At 38.1% G+C, this 24702-nt stretch overlaps 3 protein-coding genes across 6 annotated transcripts in view; 2 read left to right on the top strand and 1 right to left on the bottom strand.

Moving 5' to 3' along the window:
- ankfn1a (ankyrin repeat and fibronectin type III domain containing 1a) overlaps positions 1-5919 on the bottom strand; it is a 78891-nt gene extending 72972 nt beyond the window's left edge. For all 4 annotated transcript variants that reach the window (XR_013279449.1, XM_077502513.1, XM_077502515.1 and 1 more), the window contains exons 1-3: positions 5353-5919; positions 4233-4354; positions 2697-2876 (exon numbers count right to left, since the gene is read on the bottom strand). Coding sequence is in view for 3 of the 4 variants with exons in the window: in XM_077502513.1 (XP_077358639.1) it covers positions 2697-2876; positions 4233-4342 (290 nt within the window). In the remaining variant the exon portion in view is untranslated. The remainder of the gene's footprint in view (positions 1-2696; positions 2877-4232; positions 4355-5352) is intronic.
- Positions 5920-10565: 4646 nt separating this feature from the next.
- LOC144004930 (transmembrane protein 100-like) lies at positions 10566-13397 on the top strand. The gene is made up of 2 exons (XM_077502646.1): positions 10566-10686; positions 12462-13397. The coding sequence occupies exon 2, from the start codon at positions 12480-12482 to the stop codon at positions 12906-12908; it is 429 nt and encodes a 142-aa protein (XP_077358772.1). The 5' UTR covers positions 10566-10686; positions 12462-12479; the 3' UTR covers positions 12909-13397.
- A 3894-nt stretch (positions 13398-17291) lies between these two features.
- On the top strand, positions 17292-22233 carry smim36 (small integral membrane protein 36). The gene is made up of 2 exons (XM_077503453.1): positions 17292-17805; positions 20055-22233. The coding sequence occupies exon 1, from the start codon at positions 17430-17432 to the stop codon at positions 17733-17735; it is 306 nt and encodes a 101-aa protein (XP_077359579.1). The 5' UTR covers positions 17292-17429; the 3' UTR covers positions 17736-17805; positions 20055-22233.
- The last annotated feature ends 2469 nt before the right edge of the window (positions 22234-24702 follow it).

Genomic DNA, 24702 nt, shown 5'->3' with positions numbered 1-24702 from the left:
CATGTTTATGTTCTCCAGACTTGGTAAAATGCTGCCCCCTGTTGATTGGGAGGGTGAAGTGGTGGAGAAGCGTTTGGGGGACTTCCTTTTATTTATTTTTTTTATATTTTTTTTATTTTATTTTATTTTATTTTGTTCCCAAAGCGTGCACCACCATCAAAGCTTTGGATCAAATGGAACCTCCTAACCTCAAAACGCTCTCCGAGATAAATTTCCCACAGACGCGGTCCAAAAGTTTTCCCAGAGGAGGGAAACTCCGCTGGTCTGTTACGTCAACTTTTTTTTTTTTTTTAGCGGGTCTTGTACAGAATCTGGCAGGCGACGCGACGCGGTCGTCGTGAAGTCACGTTGATCGCCTTTGCGTTGATATTACACGGCCGCTCGCAATCGACTCACAATCAAGGAAGAGCGCAGATATCACACACGAAAACTTGTTCAGACACTCTTTGCAAACACACTTGTAAATAGGGCTCAACGAGATTGGAAAAATATGCAATATAGATGTTGAATAGTCCGAAAAGTGATATTATTGTGAATTTGTGATCTTACGTGCTTAAAAAAAAAAAAAAGAAAAAAAAAAAAAAGAAAAAAAAAAAAGAAAAAAAAAAAGAAAAAAAAAAAAGAAAAAATAAAAGACTTTTTTTTTCATCTAATGGAACAAATACATTTTTTTCATGCTGCAAGTTCGTGATAAAATTTTTTCGATGTACTAGTTGTAAATATTTGACCGCACAAAACAAACTGCAAGCAAAACGGCTCTCCTTTCCCACATAAAAGGGCATTACAGCAAGTACATATACAAAGCATTTTTTTTTTTTTGCAGTTTATCGTTCATGCGGCCAAGTAGATCCTGTTTGTTTTTGCCAGCAACCTTTTTTTTCTATAGGGTTTTTCTACTTCACATCACATTCATATTTTTTTGTATTGGTATGATTGTTGAAAGAAAGCCAAATCAATGTTGATCTGACTGGCTACTGTTCATCATACCTGGCACCTGAGACGTCGTAGCTGCGACTTCGCCAAGAGCGACGCTCGCGAACGCCCTTTTTTTGCCCGTGCAGGACAAAGTCCAGCATCTCGCTCCAAGTCAACATTTGTTGCTTCGTTATGCAGACGTCCACGCAAAAAATCAGACGTCAAAAAATGTTCCATCGCAACAAGTCAGCGACTTGAAGGGGAAACGATTCCTAAACTCGGATGTTGGCTTACTCAGCGAGCGCAAATTGCGGAGTGGTGATAAAATGGCGCTTATCAAATGCGGCCCATCAGGCTCTTTTGTGCCGCCCTGAAAAGAAACCGAGCAACGAGACGAGCCGGCGCTCACAGTTTTGCATTTCATTGACGCTCCACTCCAGGAGAACAGGCATTACTTTTCATTTGGATTTGAAAAATTCATAAATACAGTAACGTACACAATGTATAAATTAAATATTCAATTTAATTAAATGTATTTCATTACTTAAAAAAAAGAGAATTGAAAAGGGACAGAAAGAAGTCAAACATATATTATCTGCCCAATCAACAACAACAACAACAACAAAAACAACACAAAGTAAATGATAATATAATAATGAAGCAGCATGTCCTTGTGCGAAATGTATTTTTCCAGTAATTGAGCTTTTGTCAAGTTTTTAAAGATACAGATAGACTGAGATGATTTTGTTTTACAATCCAGATTGTTCCATAAACGCTCTTTTTGTTTTATTCTACATTTTTGTTTTGGAGACAATATCCTCTTCATTTGTACTCACGTTACCATTTTTTAAATTTTTTTTTAATGTGAATATTAACTGGTAAACTTTCATGTTGGGCTTTAAACATTATTTTGAGACGGTTAAACTCCATCAGATTCATTAAATTTGAAAGTTTTTAGTTGTATAAATAACGAATTAGTGTGGTCTCTGTATCCACAGCCGCAAACGACATGAACATTTCTCATGTTTTGCATCTACTAATGTTTCAAATGTTTAATATGACATTTAGCAGTTCTATAAAGAGAGGAATTGATTTAAAAGATAAAACAAATGAGGACATTTTCATTAACAAATTTTAGGGGGAAAAAAGTGTCTAAATGCACAAAAGATGGATAATGTAAATTAGGGGTGTGCCAAAAAAAATGTGATCTTCACAAGAATCGCGATTCTCATTTAGTACAATTTAGAATCGATTTTATTTAAATTATTTGATACTGTCTTGCCCTTATTTTGTGTACTGTGAACGCTGTTCATGTCATACCCGATTTGACCACTCAGGGGCAGTGTGGTTCTGTGCGTTCTGATACAGTTAAAGTTGTAGCCATATTAGAGTAGAAGGAAAAAGTCATGATCAAGTTATGCCAATAAAAGTTGAGCTGCCTTCTCTGTATACATTCCGAAAGCGTTTTGTATGAATAGTCGTTCTTTTGAGGGATTAAAATGCCACGAGCAGCGCGCTAATTAACATTAGCGATTTAGACTGGAGTAGATCATGACGATTATTTGCTCATCTATAAAATGAAGCAGAAATCTTTGTCAAGCACATCATTTTGAATCAAAAAATTGATTCGGAATCGAATTGCAGACCCAAAAATCGGAATCGAATCGGGAGACAGTCAAAGGTTCCCACCCCTAATGTGTATGTTTTGAGTTGGCCAAATGTGAGCTGTGGGTCAATATAATGATGATATAATGACTTGACAAACATCACGGCGGCATTACCTGTCAGCTGTGGCGCCATCGGCGCAGGTGGAGCGGCGGCGGGACGAGGACGACGACGCTGACGAGGAGGAGGAGGAGGTGCGGGCGGAGTCCAAGAGTCTGGGCAGCAGGAGCGAGGAGGGCATGCACAGCCACGTCTCCAGGTCCGAGAACTTGGAGCAGCTCAGCATCTCCAAAACGCTGTGAGAGGAAGCGCGAGTTTGGTCAACGGCGAAGAAGACGTTCACTCTTGTTTGTATACTTGGACACAAGTGCGGATATTTTCATGTTGGACTTGAACGGTGGGAAATGTACGGAACTCTTTGAAGCAAACATCCTCATGTTGCCTTGCAGCCTTTTGAGAGTGCTTTGACTGCTTCTTCAAGAGTTACACAATGTTGTGTGCCTAAGTGACAACAGAAACATCAAACCCACCAAAAGAACAAACTCTCTTTGCTCAACTGGGAAAAAAAAGTGTTTCTATACTGTTAAAAAAAAAAAAAAAAAAAACTGTTATATAAAAGAATTTTACTTTTTATTTTACAGTTTTTCTGTTTTAAAAATATTTCATTTACAAACATATACTCTGATTTTACATGTTAAATGTAAAATAACATGAAATCACTGTAACTGTAAAAACACAATATTTGTTCTTTTACAAAAAAAAAACCTCCACTAGAAATACATATATTGATTGTTAAAATATATGTTCACATATGTATTGAAATTTCACAAATATTTATCTGTTATTTAATGGAATAAAATGTAAAAATTCAACATTAAAACCTTTAAAAAATAATAATACATTTGCAAAGAAATTAACAGTAAAAATCTGTAATTTTACCACAATTTCTTTGTAAATTGACAATTTTTTTAAAGTGAAAATAACGACAATGTCTGTAATGTCCTATAGATGGTAGCATTCATTGTATTAACATTTATTTTGAAAGGACATTTACGAGAAGCTAATTTTCTGTTACTTCACAATATTTTTCTGGCGCCCCAGCTGCTGGAAAATTACCATTTTGTTTGTTTGTTTGTTTTATTACGAGAAAGTATTTTTTTCACAATATTTTTCTGCCGCCCCAGCTGCCGGAAAATTACTGTTTTTTTTGTTTTGCTTTGAGTTTTTTTTAAGAGAAAGTAATTTTACGTTATTTCACAATATTTTTCTGGCGCCCCAACTGCCAGAAAATGACGGGGGGGGGGGGGTATTTGTTTTTGTTTTTTACAGTTGAGCTTTTGTCTGTCATTAAGTAATGAGGAACAGAACATGAGTTGGTTCCACAAAAAAATAGATTTTTTTTTTTTTTTTTTTTACATGGCTGCACCATTCACAAGTGTGCCCGTCATCTTTTCTCATCATCATACAAACTATCTTCTGCGAAATATTTTCCATTGCTAGCACCCGTCAAGTGCAAACTAACGTGGCAAGCATAGATTTTCTAGCCCAATATTGATCTTCTACTCAAAAGCTGCACTGCAAAGAGATGCAACGCCGCCATCTACAGGGATCTATTAGCTCGCCAACACTGGTAAATATTAGTTCCAACGTACCTCTCCTCTCCCGCTGCCTGGACGTCATCATCTTTCTCGTCGGCCGCTTGGAAGATGCGCGAGTCTCGCGAGGTAAAAAGCACGCAGGAATTCTCAGAATCCACCGACATCTTCAGCCATATCTGCCAAGACCGGTGAGAGAGCAATTTGTTAGCTAGTTTGCATTAGTCACTTGACAAGTGGCAGCCATCTTTTGCGTAACATCACTTCCATTTAAAAAAAATTGAATGAGCACATCAAATACGGAAGTGTATTGCATTCATTTGAAAAAACAAAACAAAACTGTTTTTCTGATTAATTTTTTGGGGAACTTCGTTTTTTGAGTAATCTTTTCCCTGTTTTATATATAAATATACATATATATATATATATATATATTTTTTTTTTTTTTTTCCTGTTTTACTGAATATTTTTTTCTGTCATAAAAAAAATCAGAAAAACAGGGAAAAAAATTATTCAGAAAAACGGAAGGAAAAATTACTCAGGAAAAAACTTTTTGAGTATTTTTTTTCCCCTGTTTTTTTGAATATATATATATATATATATATATATATATATATATATATATATATATATATATATATATATATATATAATTTTTTTTTTTTTTTTTTTTTTTTTTTTGGCCATACAAACGTGAAGTTTAAAATTCGCCCCGCATTTGTACACTGAAAACTTGTCAATTGTTTTGGTCAAACTATTACGTCAGATAGCTAATTATACGTCTGACGTATTCACGTGAAATAACGAATTTGAATTTACTTTGTCGTCGCTTTCAGTGGTTGTTTGGCGTGGACAGTCTGTCGCCATGGGAACGTGCAGTTTAAACGCCACCGCGTAGCTTACAGTTATACAACTTTCGCCAAACAATTTGACGTAGCTGACAGCGTGTGACGTAATTTCGTAGGTGATGACGTGACACTGACGTCAAACGACGTGCTACGATTACGCAAGGTTTTCATTGCCGCGTACGAACCTGCGGCGCCAAGACAAACTTTCAAAACATCTCCAACAATTTGATGGCCGTCGAAACTCCCTCGACGTCCATCTTGTGGAACGTTTCCGAGAGTATTTGGGCTTCAAACGCCGAGTTGGTAGCGATTCAAAAGAGCTTGATTACCGTCTCGCAGCGGCGGCGTCCTTTCCTCGGCGTCGTTCTCTCGGAGCTCCAACATCTGCTCCGGCTGGGCTGTGGCCTTGCTAACGTGTCTTTTGTCCTGCCCCGAGTAAAACATCCCCAAAAATTACGGAGCAGTGCTCTCACATTTCATTGCGGTATCTTCCGCCGCACGACACGAAACGAACGCCCAAGTCGGGCCAACAACATCTGGGTAGCCCGCCGCCACCGCGGCCGCGATCCAACTCGCTTGCGTGGCGCACTCGTCGGGGTCGCGGCCAGGAAGAGGAGAAACCGCCGTCGAATGCAACCCGCGGATTGTAAAATAGTCCAAAATGTCAACTTGTACCGGCTCAAGAATCGACGTCAAAGTTATTTCAAAAGATTGTGGGGGGCAAGGCTGAAAGGAAACGAGTAAGAGGACACATCAAATTGAGGTTTAAAGGAGGGAAGGATCCATGGAAGGACACTTGACGGAGGGGGGGAAAGTGGCAATTGAGTGGAAAATTATATATTAGAAAGGAATTTGGGAAAAAATAAAACAAGAAATGTGGCTGAATTGACGGAATAAGTGAGGAGGGAGTTGCTTTGAAGCTGAAAATGTGGTGGGGGGGAATTAAGTGTTCAGGATGACAGATAAGAGTAGACCGGAAGGAAGGAGACACGTACACGAATAACTTCATGACGTAATCACATTAGTGCTTTTTCCAGTTGCTATTCATTCAAGTTCTTATGATCCTATTTGGCAAATTTTATTTGCAAAAAACAAGAATTTCCAAATCCCTTCCTAAGTTTCATATATTTCTGGTGGAATTTAATTTGTATATTAATTCCTTAAAGTTGACAAGAAACAAGAAAAGTACGTATACATTGAAAATTTTTGGTGAATTGTCTTTTGATTCTTTTTGTGTGCCTTATGTTATTTTCTTTAGCTTCACTGTTTAGTTTAATTTTTACTGTTTTTTATGTAGAACTGTTGATTGATTTTTGTTTTCAATACCGTGGATGTAAACAAGATGGAAACTTTGATCTGATGTTTGTTGCAATGCTGTTAAACTTAAATGCAGAGTTTCAAAAAATAAAAAAATAAAAAAAGCTTTTCATCCAAGTTGATTTTTCTGTTTGAAAGCACTATATAAATAAAGATGACGTGACTTGAATGCATTCCCTCAAATTATTGTGATACACTTTGCTAAGTTTTAAGGTTGTTGTTTTTTTTTTGCTTGTTTGGTTTGCTTTTGTTTTTTGAATATTAACCTTGCCAGAATTCTCGCGATATTTTTGAGTTCACAAACTCCAGAGAATAGGTCCGTCATCTTGTACCACACAAATTTTGGATTACGAACAAAATTAGAGAGGTTTCCTTTAAACTTTTACACAAAATCTACCCTGTAAAACATTTCAAGAAAAAAAAAAAGGAAAAATTATATTGACACTAGGTCTTTATTTTGTTTAGTTTTTTCCTAAAACTCTGTCACATCTTTTCTGGAATTTGCAAGCTCACTAAGAAACTATGGAAGGGTATATTAGTAAGATTTATTTGTGGCGGTAACATTATTGAAAATGTTCTTTTATTCTGTGAGCATGTTATTTTTTGGTTATTTTGTAAAGCGTGATAAAGGTGACAAAGAAGTAGGTTTTGTGGTGAATTTTCTAATTATACTATGGGCTAAGTGCAATTTCTGTAGAAATTGCGTGGTAATGCTGAAAGCTGAATGCTCATAGCTGAATGCTTACGAAGTAGATTGAAAGATAAATTATGTGAAAATGAAGTTTTAAGTTGAACGATAAATGAATAAATTTTACTACATCCATAAATATATATTTGGAAGTCACAAAACACTTTTTCCCCCCTGATTTATATTTTGCAATCCATGGTCAAACTGGAGCAAAATTTGTTTGAGCAAAGTCTTGCTTATTGATGCTAATTTATGTTTTAGTATACGAATGATCGTCAACAAATACAAATCGCAAAATTGTGGTTGTTGATGTGGACGAAAGATAAAAGAACAAAAAGTCACATGGAAAAAAAAAAGAAAAGAAAAAGTGTCCTTTGTGAAACTGCCACCAGATGTCACCAAAGTTCAGGAAAAAAAACCTTCAAACTAAAAAAGACAAAATTGTTCTGCATAAGTCATAATACATATTTTGTATTATTTGCAATAAACCAATTCACACATTTAGTGACACAAACTAATAAAAAACATATTTTATATATTTTTATATTCATTTTACTTTAATAATACACAAATTAATGTTACATGTATGTATTGTAAGTTAATCATATACATACATAAAATTATACATACGTAAAAATACATAAAACAGCAGCTTGTGTTTTTTTTTACATTCTTTATAAATATCATTCTCAAATGAGAAATATTTAATGACAAAAATACACATTTTTTAAATGTACATTTAACAATTGTGCATGTACTGTTTGAAATAATTCTATTGCATGTGTTGATGATTGGTTACTTATAACCTGTGGTTTACTAAAATATATATTAAAAAAAATAATAATAATAAAAATAATAAAAAAAAGAAAGATGAGCATGATGTATGTATGTTCTTTTACACTTTTTTTTCCCCCTCCAGAGGAAGGGAAACAAAAAAGAAAAAAGAAAAAGAAAAAAAAGGGAAGGAGTTGAATGTTCAATGTTGACTTTGGAACTTGCAAGTCCAATGTCTGTCAAGGAAACATTTTTTTTTCCCATGATGCAAAATGTCAAACAACTTTTCTTGAATGTAATGTAATACAAAAATATGTTTTTATTTTTTTGCTTGACTTTGTAAGGATCTCAAAGGGAAAAGTCCTGCAAACGTGCGCCAGACAAAAATCTGTTGTTGATGTCGTCTCCACGGAGACCCGCAAATGAATCCGGTGAGGATCGATTCGTCCATCTTACGGAAACTGATCCACGACTCGCCATCCACCATATTGTGTCCCATACAATGCAATTTTCATTGACTTTGTGCATTTTTGTTGTGTGAAGAAGATCAAAATCTGTGTTAGTGCAGCTGAGGTGCTGCTGAGACGGGCCAGCAACATGTGCACAATCACTGAGCGGATATTCTGGAATATACTGCCCCCAGGAGGCCAACGCGTGCACACACAAGTTCCATTCAGTAGGAGCAAACTAATAATAATAATAATAATAATAATAATAATAATAATAATAATTTCCTTGTTTTTTGTTTGTTTTTTTCATTCACTCGTTGCTAACTCCCGAATGAGTACAGTGTGATTTTCCATTGACGATCCAGCTGTAGATGAGCTGACCCCTGACCTCACCCCGGATCAAAAGGCTCACTCGGGGCCCCTCCCCCCGGATTCCTCTCCAACTTCTCGTCCAGCACAGGCAAAGCCCGTTGAGGATTTAAACGTGAAAAAAAAAAAAGAACCAGCTCCAGATGTTCCCGGTTGGATGGAAAACATGTCACGGAATGCAGGATTCGCTTCGGTTAGTCACTTGAACCCCCAACAAACAGGCTCCACCCATTTCTATCTCTATGGACAGAGGCTAGCATGCATGCTAGCAGCGCGATGTGGAGGACAAATTTCACAACGGCTGGCGACCCGTTTGACGTTTTGGCCGCAAGGGAGGCGCTACAGCTGTTGCACAACAACCACCCAACAGACCCTCAAAAACCGCTTCCACCTCCCCCAAAAGCTGTCGTTATCTTACCACACTCTTAACTCTCAGGATCTTAGGCTAAACTTTTCAAAATCTCATTTTCCTTTTAACTCATTTTCCTGTACATTTTCTTTTAATATAAATCAATCCAAAAAGTATTGCTGCTGGAAATGTAAATTTCCCAGAGGGAGCCATCCCAAAGGGATCAATAAAGTCACGTCTAAGTCTATTGATGTATGTATGTAACTATTGATATATATATTTAACCGAACCTATAATAATAAATATAAAATATATATAATATCAAAACTAAGTAAAATAATCTATTTATATAAAATAATATTATTTAATTTAATAATTTAATATTTAATATATTTATAGTAAAATATTTAATATATAAATAATATATTTAACCTAACATAAACAATAAATATAAGAATTCTCTCTCTCTTTATATATATATATATATATATATATATATATATATATATATATACACTAATTAATTAATTAATATTTATTATTATTATTATTATTATTTAATATATTTAATATTTAATTAATAATATATTTTACCTAACCCCTAACCTATATTTAACCGAACCTATAACAATAATATAAAATTATAATATAAATATATATTACTTTACAATTTGGCGGCACGGTAGTCGAGTGGTTAGCACGTCCGCTTCCCAGTTCTGAGGTCTCCGGTTCGAGTCCCGGCTCGGACCTTCCTGGGTGGAGTTTGCATGTTCTCCCCGTGCCCGTGTGGGTCTTCTCCGGGTACTCCGGTCTCCTCCCACATTCCAAAGACATGCATGGAAGGTTAATTGGGCGCTCCGAATTGTCCCAAGGTGTGCTTGTGAGTGTGGATGGTTGTTCGTCTCTGTGTGCCCTGCGATTGGTTGGCAACCAGTCCAGGGTGTACCCTGCCTACTGCCCAGAGCCAGCTGAGATAGGCGCCAGCAGCCCCCGCGACCCTTGTGAGGAATAAGCGGTCAAGAAAATGGATGGATACTTTACAATATAAATAAAATATTAATATTATTTAATTTATTTAATATATTTATACTTAAATATTTAATATTTAATACATAATATATTTAACCTAACCTATAACAATAAATATAAAAATAATAATATAAATATATATTATTTTACAATATAAATAAAATATTTATATTAATTAATATTATTTAATTTAGTTAATATATTTTACTTAAATATTTAATACATAATATATTTAACCTAACCTATAACAATATAAAAATTATATATATATATATATATATATATATATATATATATATATATATATATATATGAAATAAATAAAATAATATATTGTGCCTAATAATATATCTAACTCTATAACCCATAATAAAAATCAATCAATCAATCCAAAAAGTACCCATTGCTGTATGTATGTAACTATTGTGAGCTGGCATAATCCGATCAATTAGTGCTACTGGTCCACATGATCAAATTGAAGGCAGGAAAGAGTTAAAAATTGCTGCTGTGAGGAGGAGGAGGAGGAGGAAGAGGAGGAGGAGGAGGAGGAGGCGGCAGTTTTCTATTGATAGTCATCTTCACTCTGAGTTTGGATTAGTCGGGACCTCGCGTGGAAAGCAACAGGGAAGAATAAGAAGAAGGAGAAGAAGGAAGATGACGGCGAGATGAAGGACGACGCACTTCAGCTGTGAGTTGATTGATTATCAATCACCTTCTTCTTCTGTGATTGCACTCATGAAAACAGCTCAAATGTCTTTTGGAAAGACGTGAGCAAAGACTTGATGCAAAATGTCACTTTGATGGTTCATTGTGGGCCTTCTGCCACCTAGTGGAAGAGCAAAGAATTGTTCTGCTTGTCACAATACGTCGCTGGCATAGATAGATGAACAAAGTTGCAGTATTAGTTGAAGGAGAATCAATCGTTTTTCAACCCATTCGCTCAATGGTTGCAATTGGTTTCGTGCGTGCCATGTGATCGCACTCAGATGCTCTGTGATTGGCTGATGAAGATGACCCCGCCCCAACCAAAAAATAAAAATAAATCATAAAAAATATTTATAGAGAAATTATGTTTGTTAGATTCATACCAAAAATCGGACCGATTTGGACTCCTTACAATCAAAGTAAAGACCCGATTATCAGATTTACTCTAATGCAGGGTACACGCATACCGCAAAGTGGATTGATTTCCCTCTTCCGATTAAAGCCAACAAATACCCGATGATCACATTTGTAAAGAAGTTTAATTGAGCTGAATCACGATTTTCCCTCCTCAAAACCAACAAAGGCCCGATAAAATGGATGTCATGCAGATAATCAGGCGATCAAAATCAACAAATGGCCGCTAAACGGATCTCTCTCAAGCCGTGTACACACATACCGATAATCGGACCGGTTTTGTGTCCTAATTCCTTACAATCAAAATCCAAAATTGACCCAATTCACAAATGTCTCTCATTTTACAAGCTGATAATCAGACCCATTTTCAGTCTTGCTTCTTCCAATCAAAGCAAGCAAAATGATTGTTTTTTTTAAGCGGGGTGGAGTGCACACGTACCGATAATTAGACTGATCTCCCACTTCTGATCATAGACAGCTGATCAAAGTGCCCGGTTATCAGATTTGAAAGAGCAGGATACATACAAAAGAAGTTTTGAGTCCTAACAAGCAAATACCCAATTATCAGATGTTTCCAAAGTGGAATACACATATACCAATAATCGGACTGATTTTGTTTCCCAATTCCTTACAATCAAAATCTAAAATTTACCCGATTCACAAATGCCTCTCATTTTACAAGCTGATAATCAGACCCATTTTGAGTCGTGCTACTTCCACGCACCGATAATTGGACTGATCACTCACTTCCGATCATAGTTGGCCTATCAAAGAGCCCGATTATCAGATTTGAAAAAGCAGGTTTACACACACGAAAGTTTTGAGTCCTGACAAGTAAGTACCCGATTATCGGATGTTTCCAAAGTAGAATAACACATACCGATAATCAGACCGATTTTGTTTCCCAATTTCTTAGAATCAAAATCTAAAACTGGCCCAATTAACACATTTTACATGCTGATAATAAGACCCATTTTGAGTCGTGCTTCTTCCAATCAAAGCAAGCAAATTGATTGTTTTTCAAGTGGGGTGCACATGTACCGATCATTAGATTGATCTCCCACTTCCAATCATAGTTGGCCGATTATCAGATTTGAAAAAGCAGGATACACACACAACAGTTTTGAGTCCTGACAAGCAAATACCCGATTATCGGATGTTTCCAAAGCAGAATAAACACAATACCGATAATCGGACCGATTTTGAGCCCGATTATTGGATGCCTCTAAAGTAGAGTACATGACACAGGACACCAAAAACTAAAGCGGTTCACACGCATCCTGTTGGATGAATGTCGGCCATTTTGTGGAAGCTCGTGAAATGTAAACTTTTCTGCTCACCCAGGTGCTCTGTAATTGGCTGATGAAGATGTCCCGCCTCTTCCTGGCTGGCAAGTCGGTCCCACCGGAAGCCACCGACGACCCGACGTCGTTCTCCTACGAGAAGCTGAGCTCGGGCGCCAAGGACGGCGACGGCATCGTCGTCACGGCGCCGCGCATGGACCAGGCGCAGCTCCTGAGCGCGGCCACCGGGGGCGCCGAGATGTCGTGCTACCGCTGCACGGTGCCCTTTGGCGTGGTGGCGCTGATCGCCGGCGCGGTGGTGACGGGTGTGGCCTATGCCTTCAACTCGCACGGCTCCACCATCTCCGTCCTGGGCCTGGCGCTGCTGGGGGCCGGCCTGGGACTGCTGGGAGCCAGCGCCGCCTGCTGGAGGCTCCGAGCTCGCGGGAAGAGGGACCGGACGAGGCGGGAGAGCCAGGCCAATCTCGTGGGCGCCCAAGAATACTAAAGACGCCGCACGTTCATTTATAGTTCTTGTGGGGGGAAAAAATGTCAAATGTTGACTCAGAAATTTTTCGATCACTGGCAGGAAGAGACTCAATTGGACGTTGGACAATGTGAAGGACTTTGACCAACTGTAAATCGAAAAGAACGTCTTCTGGACTCAATCGCATGAATCATTCCAGCAGTCTAAGTAACCTTTTAGTTTACTCAGCGGTGCCTCCTGTGGTCAGGAGGTCAAACAGCAGACAATATGTCACAATGAGCTCAGTATACAAGTTTGTATGGGAAAAGAAAAATACATAACTAAAATTAACGTTTCAGGAGTGGAGGTTAGAATATGAATGCTGCTAAGACTTGAGGAGAAATGGTACTTTGAACTGTTTATCTGAATTTTTTGGGGGGGAAAAAAAGTCACACAAAAGTTGCAAGTTTCCTAAGATGCATACATTTTTTTTTCGATTATCGATTGCCAACGCCACCCTGCTTTACTACAAATGTGGCAAATTTATAATATATATATATATATATATATATATATATATATATATATATATATATATATATATATATATATATATATATATAATTTGTAATGTGGCAAATTTGCGAGCATATTTGATTGTACAAATGTAACTTTCTTAAAACCAATTAAACAGTTTTTACATATAACACATTTAATTAAATAATTGGTTAATACATTATAAATCATATTAAATAAATAAATAAATAAAATACAAAATAAAATAAAATAAATAAATATAAATCGATCATATAAATCTATTTTCGATACCATTTTTGAGCCCAATTCTCTCTACTTTCCAATCAAAGTTGGCATACTCGTTTTGCTTTGTATATCCTGTCAGTGTGAATACCCGACTACACTTGTACTACACCAGAAAAATCGGCAAAAGATCATCGTGTGTGTACCAGGCGCTCAGATATTAATTTAAGATCTTATGCCTACACTTGGTATTACAAATGTTTGTTTTTTATTTTTTTTTTATGTAAACACGCACAAATGCCAGCAGAATAGTTAACTTTCATGTTTATTATGATTATTATCATCATTATTATTATTAGTCTTTCAGAAAAATTAGTTTTTTTTGTTGTTTTTTTTAACTGCTTTATTTATTGATGTCCTTCAGCAATACTGGATGCTTTTCTATGAATAAAGTCACCTGAAGTTTGTGTTTGTGATATGTTTATGTTGCCTGGCAGCCAGTGTGTTTGGGGGTTCAATGAACGGGGGTGGTCTCGTTTTGCTTCACGGGCGGTTTGAGCGAGCTAACTTTATCCTGACCCGAGAGCAGCGTGCTGGTCATGTGACGTTTTTTTTTTTTCTGGGAAGTTAACAAGAAGTGACGTCATAACAGTTGTCCTGTGAACAGTTGACATGTAAACAATTCAAATCTCACATTCAAACGCATCATTTTTACGACGCTCATTGTTGAACGAGTATCAAGTGACCCACGAGAGCGCCTCATCGGAATCAAGTCAAGTACAATTCCTCCACTTTGGATTCTTTGGAAGGGGATATCCCATCTGTGCCCTCCCTTCCTGAGGTGTAGCACAGTGGCAGTTCCCCCAACCCCCACCCCCCGTGCCCCCCTCCCCAAAACTAATCACCCCCCAGACTCCCTGGCGGAAAAGGCCTGGCACGCAAGGAGACTGGATGAAAGGGACCGGCCGCTTGACAGGAAGACGTTTGGCTGCTCGTCCACGCCCGAAGCTTCAACTTTGACCCCCGGTGGAGGGCGGGGTCACCCCCCAAATCGGTGATGAAAACAGGCAGGCGGGCTGGCTCAGACTACATAAGGTACTGTACAACCACAATATATATATATATATATATATATATATATATATATATATATATATATATATATATATATTTCAATTGAATTTTTTTTTATACTTAAATGACAATCAATTAACCAGATATTTAATAAAATGTGTAAATACAAAATTTTAAATACATATGTAAAATGTTTATTTTACGAAGTTACCAAAGATCTTAAAGTGCTGATTTTTCAAAAAATTGAAAACAAATGAACTCAATTATTTAATCATATAAATCACATTAAATTGATAGTGTACGTAAATATATATTATTTGTAATATTTTGACATTTTATTTATAATATACTAATTATTCAATAAATTTTTAAAACTTTAATGTACTGTATGTAAAAGTTTTTTTTTTTTAAGTTTTTATTTTCATGATTTAAAATAAATTAACCAATTATTTGAAGCATTTTATTTGTACGACGGCATAGTAGTGTCATGTATAAATATATTTTTGTCGAGGTTGGGGGCAATATTCTGAGAAAAAAAAACAAAAAAAACAAAAAAAAACCAAAGTGGCGCATTTGCGAGTATATTTGAATGTACAAATGTAACTTTCTTTTCTTAAAACTAATTAAAATGTCTTGACATCTTGTTCAATTATTTGTTAAATGATTTTAAATAGTTTTTATATACGGCACATTTAATTAAATAATACAATTTAAATTATAACATAAAAAATAAACAGTTTATTTATAGATATTTTTATTTATTTACCTGATTGATTAAATTATTTAATTTAAGATAATAAAATATTGACAATTGTTTTGTTTTTCCTTTTTTTCGAAATATTTTTACAACGGTATTTTCTGATTTTAGATACGCATTAATATATACACATTTAATTAAATAATTGGTTAATACATTATGAATTACAACATTAAAAATAAATATAATTAAAAATGTCCATTAAATTATTAGTCCTTTTTCCTAGCTTTTTATTTCTTTACCTGATTGATTACATTATTTAATTTCAGATAATAAAATATTGACAATTGTTCTTTTTTTCCCTTCTCTTCCTTCTGCCCCCCCAAACGCCCCCACCCCCCCACCCAAAAAGGTCCAGTCACCCTGGGAGAGGCCCTTCCGTCAGTGTCTCTCGAATCCTGCTCCTTTTCATCTGCTCGTGTGCTGACGGATTTAAACGCTTTTTGGAAACACACGCATAACCCACCACCCCTGCCACCCCTAACCCCCCACCCCCCACCCCCCCCCCCACCCCCACCCCCACCACCACCACCATCACCACCCTCAACACAGGAAGTTCATACGGTGCTACAGAAGAATGGGAGCCCCCATTTTTCGGGTGCCTCCTCCATGGAGGGATGACTTCGAATCAGTTGATTCTGTGTGGTACGTGGCCGACTCCCTCTAGTGGTATGTCCTGGTTTCAAGTCTAATATCCATGGTGCCAGGTTATTATTGTATGGAAATGTTTGTATTCTTTCTCGTGGGGCGCTCAGCAGCCTTTGCAGGTGCGGATATGTCCTTTAGATGGCGCTACTTCCTGCCTGTGTTATTGGACAAGATTTTGGACTTCCTGTGATGAAGGCTTCCTTCACTCACAATTTTTTGTTTGGGGGGGGGGGGTCTCCCCACATGGAGTCCATCTGGAAGACGTGTGCTCACGTGTTGACGTGACCCGCTGATGAACAACAGCTGCGCCGACACGAACGGCAAAAGCAGAAAATGTTAGCGGCAAAGTCACCGTTCTGCTTTTCACCGACAAAAAGCTTCTTTTCTCCGATTCTTGGTTCCAAACTGGTGCTTTGGATGAAAACCTCCTGCTGAGAACTACACAGTCTTGACCTCCAAAAGTCTTGGTCTTGTCTCAGGATACTCTAGACCAGGGGTGGGCAAGGAAAGCCGGAGTCCTGCAGGTTTTGGATGTTTCCCTTCTCCAGCACAGCTGATATATGATCAGCAAGTCTGATAACGATCCTGTTGATTGGAATCAGCTTGTTTTGGAAGAGGGAAACCTCCAAAACCTGCAGTACTCTGGCCCTCCAGGACCGAGACTGCCCACCCCTGCTCCTGCTCTAGAGTCTCGATAACGTCTCGATAAGATCTCAGGTGGTGTAGTCTTGACGACGACATTACCCTGTGGTCTGGGAAATATTAGTCCAAACCAAGGGTGGCCAAGTTCGGTCTTTGAGAGCCCCTGTTTTCCATGTTTCTCTCCACTAACACACCTGATTCATGATCAGAATCGTTACCAGGCTTCTGCAAAGCTGATCATTATATTCAGCTGCGCTGAAGGAGGAAGACATGGAAAACAGGCTGGATAGGGGTTCTCGAGGACCGAACTTGGCCACCCCTCGTCCAAACACTTTGGCAAAGTAAAATGTGGCAGGCATTCTGCTACACAACGGGTAGTCGGTGAATTCAACCTGATAATGATTCACATTCCTCCAAACTGAAGTAGGAAACATTTTGCATCGCGCGGCGTGTCCAGCAGCCTGACGGCGAGCGTCCGCGTGGCTTAAGTTATTAAAAAGTGAGCAGCTTTAACCATTGGTCGCTGACATCCAAGGTCGGATTAATTTCCGTCCAGCCCGGCCGGCTGTCGCTGGCTGCTTTCATCCCGCTCTCATTTCATCTCCGGCAGGCCCCCCGGACACCTCCCACCCCACCACCACCAGGACCATCAGGACCCTCGGGTCGCGCTATGAAGCATCAGCATGGGGTTCATGGAATTTTACCTGGAAATTGACCCGGTCACGCTCAACCTGATCATCCTGGTGGCCAGCTATGTCATCCTCCTGCTGGTTTTCCTCATCTCCTGCATCCTGTACGACTGCCGGGGGAAGGACCCCACCAAGGAGTACGCCCCGGACAACGCCCCGCCGCCACCCAGCCAGTCGCCCATCCGCCTGGTGGTCATGCAGAACTCGCCCGCCTCCGCCCGCTACGAGCCCAACCACGCGGCCGAGCCGCAGACGCCCGACCTGAGCCGAGATCGCGAGAAGAGGAGCACCCTGGTGTGAGGGACGCCGCGCGCATCCTCTCAGCTGCCGGTTTGCTCGCAACCGCCTTGCTTGCTGCACATCACGGCGGGTAAGATGAAATCACTCTTGACCAGTAGTTAGAAAACGGGGGTACCATGGGGTGGAGTGGGGTGGGGGAATGTTTGGAGAAATATTTTACGTACAATTATTACAAGCGTTGGAGCTTTTTGGGTCCAGGGAGAGTCATATTCTTGAAGTTACAATCCATCCATCCATCCATCCATCCATCCATCCATCCATCCATCCATCCATCCATCCATCCAGTTTCTGCCGCTTCTCCGGGGTTGGGTTGCAGGGGAAGCAGTTTTACAGGGTTGCTCAATCTTCCCCCTCCCCAGTCACTTCATCAAGCTTTTCCAACGGGATCCCAAAGCATTCCCAGAAAAACTGGGAGACACAGACGATCCAGAATCTCTCAGTTGTTCTGGGAATGGGGGTTAGGGTTGGGAAACCCAACCCCCCCTAACCCTAACCTTCTTGGTGAAGAGTCCCAGCCACGCCCCATGATCCAGAGTGTCCTGGGTCATGGGGCGTGGCTGGGACTCTTCACCAAGAAGGTGTCGAGGAGGCACCCAAACCAGATGCTCGACCGGCCTCTCCATCTGCTCTCAGCGTGGAGGAGCAGTGTGGGTGACTGAGCGTCTCAGCCTACCTTAAAGGAGCGCCGGAGTACATTCAATTTGGCCGCATGTATCTGGGATCTTGTTCTTTGCTCAAGACCACAGTTGAAGACTAAGTTGAGGGTAGGAACGTACGAAGATCAACCGGTACATCGAGAGTTGACTTCACCACGAGCAAACCAATAGAGAGTCCACATCACTGCAGACCCTTCCACCAATCCGCCTGTCGATCTCTCGCTCCATTCTTCCCTCACTCGTGAACAAGACATCAAGATGGTTAGCTTCTGAGGAAGGCGGCAGTCGACGGCCGAAACTCGTCAAGGTAAACAAAACCTTTTTGTCTTTAAAAAGAAAAACAAAGACTGTTAGACCCCGAAGATACTTGAACTCCTCCTGTTTGAGGAGCACTTGAGGGCACTTCACCCTCTTCTGACTGAGGACCATGGTCTCAGAATTAAAGGTGCTGATTTTCATTCCAACTGCTTCACACTCAGCTGCGAACCGTTCCAGTGAGAGTTGGAGATTGCGGCTTTTGATGAAGTCACAAAGTACCACATCATCTGCAAAAAAGCAGAGATGCAATCCGAAACAAAGTGCAGTCTTAGTGGAGTCCAATCCCCACTGGAAACCCAAATTACTGCCGACAATCAGTGACACGGGTTGTACAGGAGCCAAACAGCCCATATTAAGAGTTCTAGTACCCAATACTCCGGGAACATCTTTCCACAGGAATTCCCGTGGGACATGGTCAAACGTCTTCTGCAGGTCCACAAAACATGTCGAACGATTGTTGGGCCAACTCCCTTGCACCATCGAGGACCTTACCAAGTGTGTAAATCTTTCTCACGGCCAGGACGAAAACCGCATTGCTTTTCCTGACGGACCCTCCTCTCTAGCATCCCCGAAGAGATTCACCAGGGAGGCTGCGGAGTGTGGGATCGACCAACGTAGACCTGAAACCTGTCCTCCCGTTCTCCCACCACAACAAGGTCCCACTCACCTCAAATGCTAACTCCGACAGTCTCTCTCTGCTTTCGATTGTGTGCTGGCCAAAGTTGCTCTCACCAACAGCTCCTGAAAACTGACTGGGATGACTTTGTTGGAGATCTTGGGCTGACTTCTCACTGCCACCATGTTTTCTTCCCATGTCCTTAAAGTTTGAACAAAAAAAAAAAAACAAAACACCCACCTTCATTTTATAACTTCACCAGATTGGCCGTGCAACCCATGTGACCAGACCACATTACAAGAAATGCTGATGATTGGCCAGCTAGGCCACATGTCCGGAATACTGCAAGATGAGGATGGGGAGGTAATTTAATGGGGAGGTCTTTTATAGGGGATTTCTGTCAACATTAATGTGATAAATAATTATTATTGTGTTGCTGGAAGGTGGATGTTGTAAGAATCTATCCCTTTTCAGCATTCGTATCTCTAAAACTCGACGATTACTTTATAAGTTGCATCCTGATTGGCAGTTGCAGTAGCCAATAAGAGGGCAAGCGGAACATCAAGTAGGAACGATACACGGGAGCATCTCATCAGATTAGGAGATTACCATCACGTTGAAATCTGATTAATTATCATCACAGCTGGTGAAATCGTCTTTCCTTTTGTGTATTATATGACGTGAAAAAAAAACTTCCTGCTTATTATGATTCTTATTATTTTCTTCCAGGTTTTCGTTTCGCTCGGCCTGTTGAGAAAAACAAGGACTACAACTCCCACAATCCCCTTCAACTGTTTCCAAATCCCGGCACCTCAATTTGAGAGGCGGGTTTTGAGTTGAGCTCCTGCTGGATTGTTGTTGGACCATCAAGAGCGGACCAGGAAGTGACCATATTTGGACACGTTTTGGCGCCGGCCTAGCCATTTGCCGAGCTACAACATTGTTTATCTTTATTGACCTGAGACTGCTTTTAAATAAAGATTAGGTGAATCCCTTTCACCTAATGGCGTGTTTGGTCGGATTTGTGAGTTAGCGCCCACTACTAACAAAAGCTTCACATTCAGCATACGAGTTAGCCCAACCACTGACGGTTAGCGATGCTGGATTATGTTGGGCCAATCACAAACAGACCAGCAAGTGCATGTTTGTCGTGATGCTAGCAGAATGCTAAACATTTACTACTAACTGAGCTGGCATGTTGTGGAGCTTTCTTGACACATAATTGACTTTAAATAAGGATTGCTGAGAAAAAATGACAAGTTGGAAAGCTAAAACTAGAATGTGTTTTAGCCACGTTTCAGCTCTTTGTCGCAGTCATAGCCGATACAAAAGTTTGCTAGTAACCGAGCTCGCATGTTATTAAAGTTTCTTGACACACAAGTGTCTTTATAAAATAATGATTAGAGGTTTCAGTCATTTTAGCCTGAATGCTAAAAGTAGCACGTGAGCTAGCCACTGCGAATGAGGATTTCTTGACACAATATTGACTTTTAAGTGACGATTAGGTGAAAGAGACAACTTGGAACTTTTGCCATTTAGCCAGACAGCTAAAACTAGCTGTTAGCGAGCATGTTGTGACGGTTTCTTGACAGAATAGCGTTTCAAAGAGTAAAAAAAAAAAAAAAAAAAATTAAGCTAGAACACTAATACTAGCACGTGAAGTATCAAATGCTAAAAGTAGCATGTGAGCTGGCCACTGCGAATGAGGATTTCTTGACAGATTATTAACTTTTAACTGATGATTAGGTGAAAGAAACAACTTGAACTTTTTTCCATTTTAGCCAGACAGGTAAAACTAGCATCTGTTTTTAGCTATGTTTCAGCTCCTCTGCATTTTTGTCATGATGCTAGCCAAAGCTAAGATTTGCTATCAGGTTAGCGAGCATGTTGTGAAGTTTTTTTGACAGAATAACTGTTTAAAAAAAAATAATAAAATAAATAATAACTAAATAAAAAGACCAGAAGTTTTGTTATTTTGGCTAGAACACTAAAACTAGCACATGAAGTATCCACATTTCAGAGCCTGAGGTATTCGTCGGAATGCTAGCCGATGCAAACGTACTATTAACATAGCTAGAAAATGCACTTCACAAAGGCGGGAAAAAAAAACGTTTTACACATCTTAGCCAAAAAGCTAGTCCTAGAATGTCACAATACTGACTACAGTATAAATGAGGATGAAGACCGACTAGAAGTTAGCTAGAAATAGTTAAAAATAACACGACAAAAAAAGTCTAAAGTGATCTAACTGATTTGAAGCTAATCAAAAAATGACTTCCTTCAATTTTGTGTCCAATTTAAGCTATTATTGTAAACATCTATAGCTCAAAATGGATTAATTTTTTTTTGCCATTAAAAAAGGCAAAACAGCTGAATCTGTCTTCATTGTAAAGCGAGCTCAAAAGACAAAATTCCAAAAAGGATAAAAAGGCGGATTAAAAGGACAAAAGGATGAAAAAAAAGTAAAAGTTTTTTGTGCAACGACCGCGCCAAATCCTCTTACGTAAAGCGGCCCAGTGCGGCCTGTCAATCATCCATCAGAGGAATTGCACAATTATCCGCCTACGCCTATCGTCCATGTTTGTGGATTATTTTCTGCCTGCAGAGTATTAGCAGCGTATTAAAAATGAGTTTGTGCTTTTTTTTTTTTTTTGTCTGTCCGTCGTCGGCGGCTTATGTAAACCCGAATGGACCTTGTTGGGCTACAAACACGCAAACCTCTGGAACGGTGGCGATGATGATGATGATGATGATGATGATGATGATGATGATGTCATCACACGTAATCCCGTTTCAGGACGCTTGCTTTCATGTCCATTTTTATAAAAGTATATGAAGCGGTGGTTTATATTTCGACACAAGAAAATTGTGCAAATGAATTAAAGGCCCCTGATGATCACCAAAATTATTTTCCGGCTATCACCTTTATTTATGTCTACTAGCTATAATGGAATATCGAAAAGTTGGAATTCTGTTTTTTTTTTCCAAAAACAATGAATAAATCATTTACATTTGAATATTTTTTTATTTGTATTGAATATATTCATAATTCAATTTGATTAAATGTTGACTTAAATTTGACTTATGTGTAAAATACAATAATTTTATTTGTGATTTATTTTATTATATATAAATCTATTTGATCATTTTCTAATGCAATTATATTTTTCAAAATTCTTATTTACTTTTATTTACAATTATTTATTATGTAACCTAACCTATTTATAAGTCAGTTTTCTGAACGTTTTGATTAAACAGGAGTTAATTACATTTCAATTCACAAAAATTTAATATTTTTAATTTAATGCATTTATTTGTTGCAGTTTTTTGTTTTAATTTTATTTTAATTAAGTATTTATATTCATTCATAATTAATGTAATGTTATTCTTATTTTTGAATAAATGTACCTTTTTTTTTTTAATTGAGAAGAGTTAACATTTTTAGTTTGGGATATTTCAATAAAGTATTTTTTTTACAATTATTATTTTTCTCCAAAATATTTACTTATTTATTTATATTTCAATTGACCTCAACATGAATTGAATTGATTGGTTGGAGTGACCTTTGGAAAGGTCAAGTAAAATACTTGACAGGGATGAGAAAGTCATTTATAATAATGTAAAAATGCGAAAAATAGAAAACATCAGCAAACAGCAGGGAAGTTTTAATTTGCGGACCAGCTGCTGCTCACTGATTTTCAAGCTCAAAAAAAAGGATTAACCAAATATTGCTTTCATGTCCTCAAAATGACCTTTATGTAATATTTCTCATATTAGTAACTAAGAACACCACACACACGCGTGCGCACACACACCCACACACGCTCATTTTACTATTATCTTACATTAGCATTTTTTTTCAAATCTACTCATAAGTCATAATTGAGTTCAGACCATTTCAATTAAATCACATTTTTATTTTATTGTATTTTATTTTTGTTTCATTTCAATTAACAATCGTTATTTTTCAATCTTAACATTTAATAACTTAATTGTGTGACATTTTTCATCAAATTACTTTTCAGAACAACTTTTTTTTTTTTTAAATACATTATCATCATTTTGGTTAGGATAAGTGGTTCAGATGATGGATGGATGGATGGATGGATGGATGGATGGATGGATGGATGGATGGATGATGATTTTTATGTATAATAAAAAAAAGGTCAATAATATTTTTTTAGTTTGCACATTTAATATCTTTTAACAAAAACAATTTTTAATCTTTTGTTGCATCGCAACTGTATTATTATGTATTTGAAATAAATTATTTCACTTAATTTAACGATGCATAATACATCGTGAAACTTGTTTTGTTCTTCAAACAATCCTGTAATGTTTCTGTGAGGATGCTGCCACCTGCCGGTCATCAATGTTCCTTTCCTACTCCAGGTCAATCAAACTTTGTTTTGGCCAAGTGTGACACGTTTTATTTTATTTTACTTTAATACAATGTGAAGAGAACAATTCATTATTTTTTTAAAACGTCGTTGTATGTTGAAATCAGGTTGAAATATCACGTTCGTCTATCCTAACATCATCAAAGAGCGACAAACGTCACAATAGTTCGTGTTACTGCCAAACGCGAAATACTACCGGATTGAGATCGCATTTCTTGTCATCTAAAATCAATTTTTTCCCAACTTACCTGACTACTTAGCCGGTGTTTTTTCCCCCCCCAGGCGCAGCGTTTCTGCATAGGAAATCACCATCACAACGTTTCTCCGATTTGTCTCGAGGACTGTCTTGATTTCTTTTGAATTGAGCCAAGTGAAATTCCGGTGTCGGTGTAAAATGTGATCGGGCTGCCAGGTTGTATCGGGGCGCCTGCAGATGACGTCATGATACAGGATTGTCCGGCGGAAATTGTCCGTTTACAATTGTTCAAAATAAAAACATTTATGGACTAAAATTGTAAAAATGTAAATAAACCTAAAAATATAAAAGCATGATACTTCAAGAGTAAAAAATATATATATATATTGAAGCGCCTTTGTTCTTGTCGGTGACGTCAGTACAGCGGCGCCAACGGAGTTCGGTTTCGTTTCTACCATATAACTTACATGATGTAAGCTTGTGTGAGTGATGTAAAAAACAAACAAACAAACAAAAAAAAAACCAACAACTTCGGTTTGGTTTCTTTTTTAGCTGTTCACAAATAAATCACAAGAACAAAAAAAAAGTCTTAATGATAGGAACACATTAACAATCTAAAGTGAGACAATTATTTTGTGTATTTATCGTTTTTATTATGTATTGAGTATATTTTGCGTTTATATTTCTAGGTTTATTTACGTTTTTACAATTTCAGTCCGTACATTTTTTATCACTCACTCACTCACTCACTCACTCACTCACTCACTCAATGTAAGCATTT

The sequence above is a fragment of the Festucalex cinctus genome, chromosome 17, assembly GCF_051991245.1.
Source record: "Festucalex cinctus isolate MCC-2025b chromosome 17, RoL_Fcin_1.0, whole genome shotgun sequence".
NCBI lineage: Eukaryota > Metazoa > Chordata > Actinopteri > Syngnathiformes > Syngnathidae > Festucalex > Festucalex cinctus.
Note: the sequence above shows the minus strand (reverse complement) of the source record. Positions and strands in the feature narration are given on the sequence as shown.

Excerpts from the sequence above, each read along its gene's own strand:
- smim36 (XM_077503453.1), top strand. The coding sequence starts at position 17,430 with ATGGGGTTCATGGAATTTTACCTGGAAATTGACCCGGTCACGCTCAAC.
- LOC144004930 (XM_077502646.1), top strand. The coding sequence starts at position 12,480 with ATGAAGATGTCCCGCCTCTTCCTGGCTGGCAAGTCGGTCCCACCGGAA.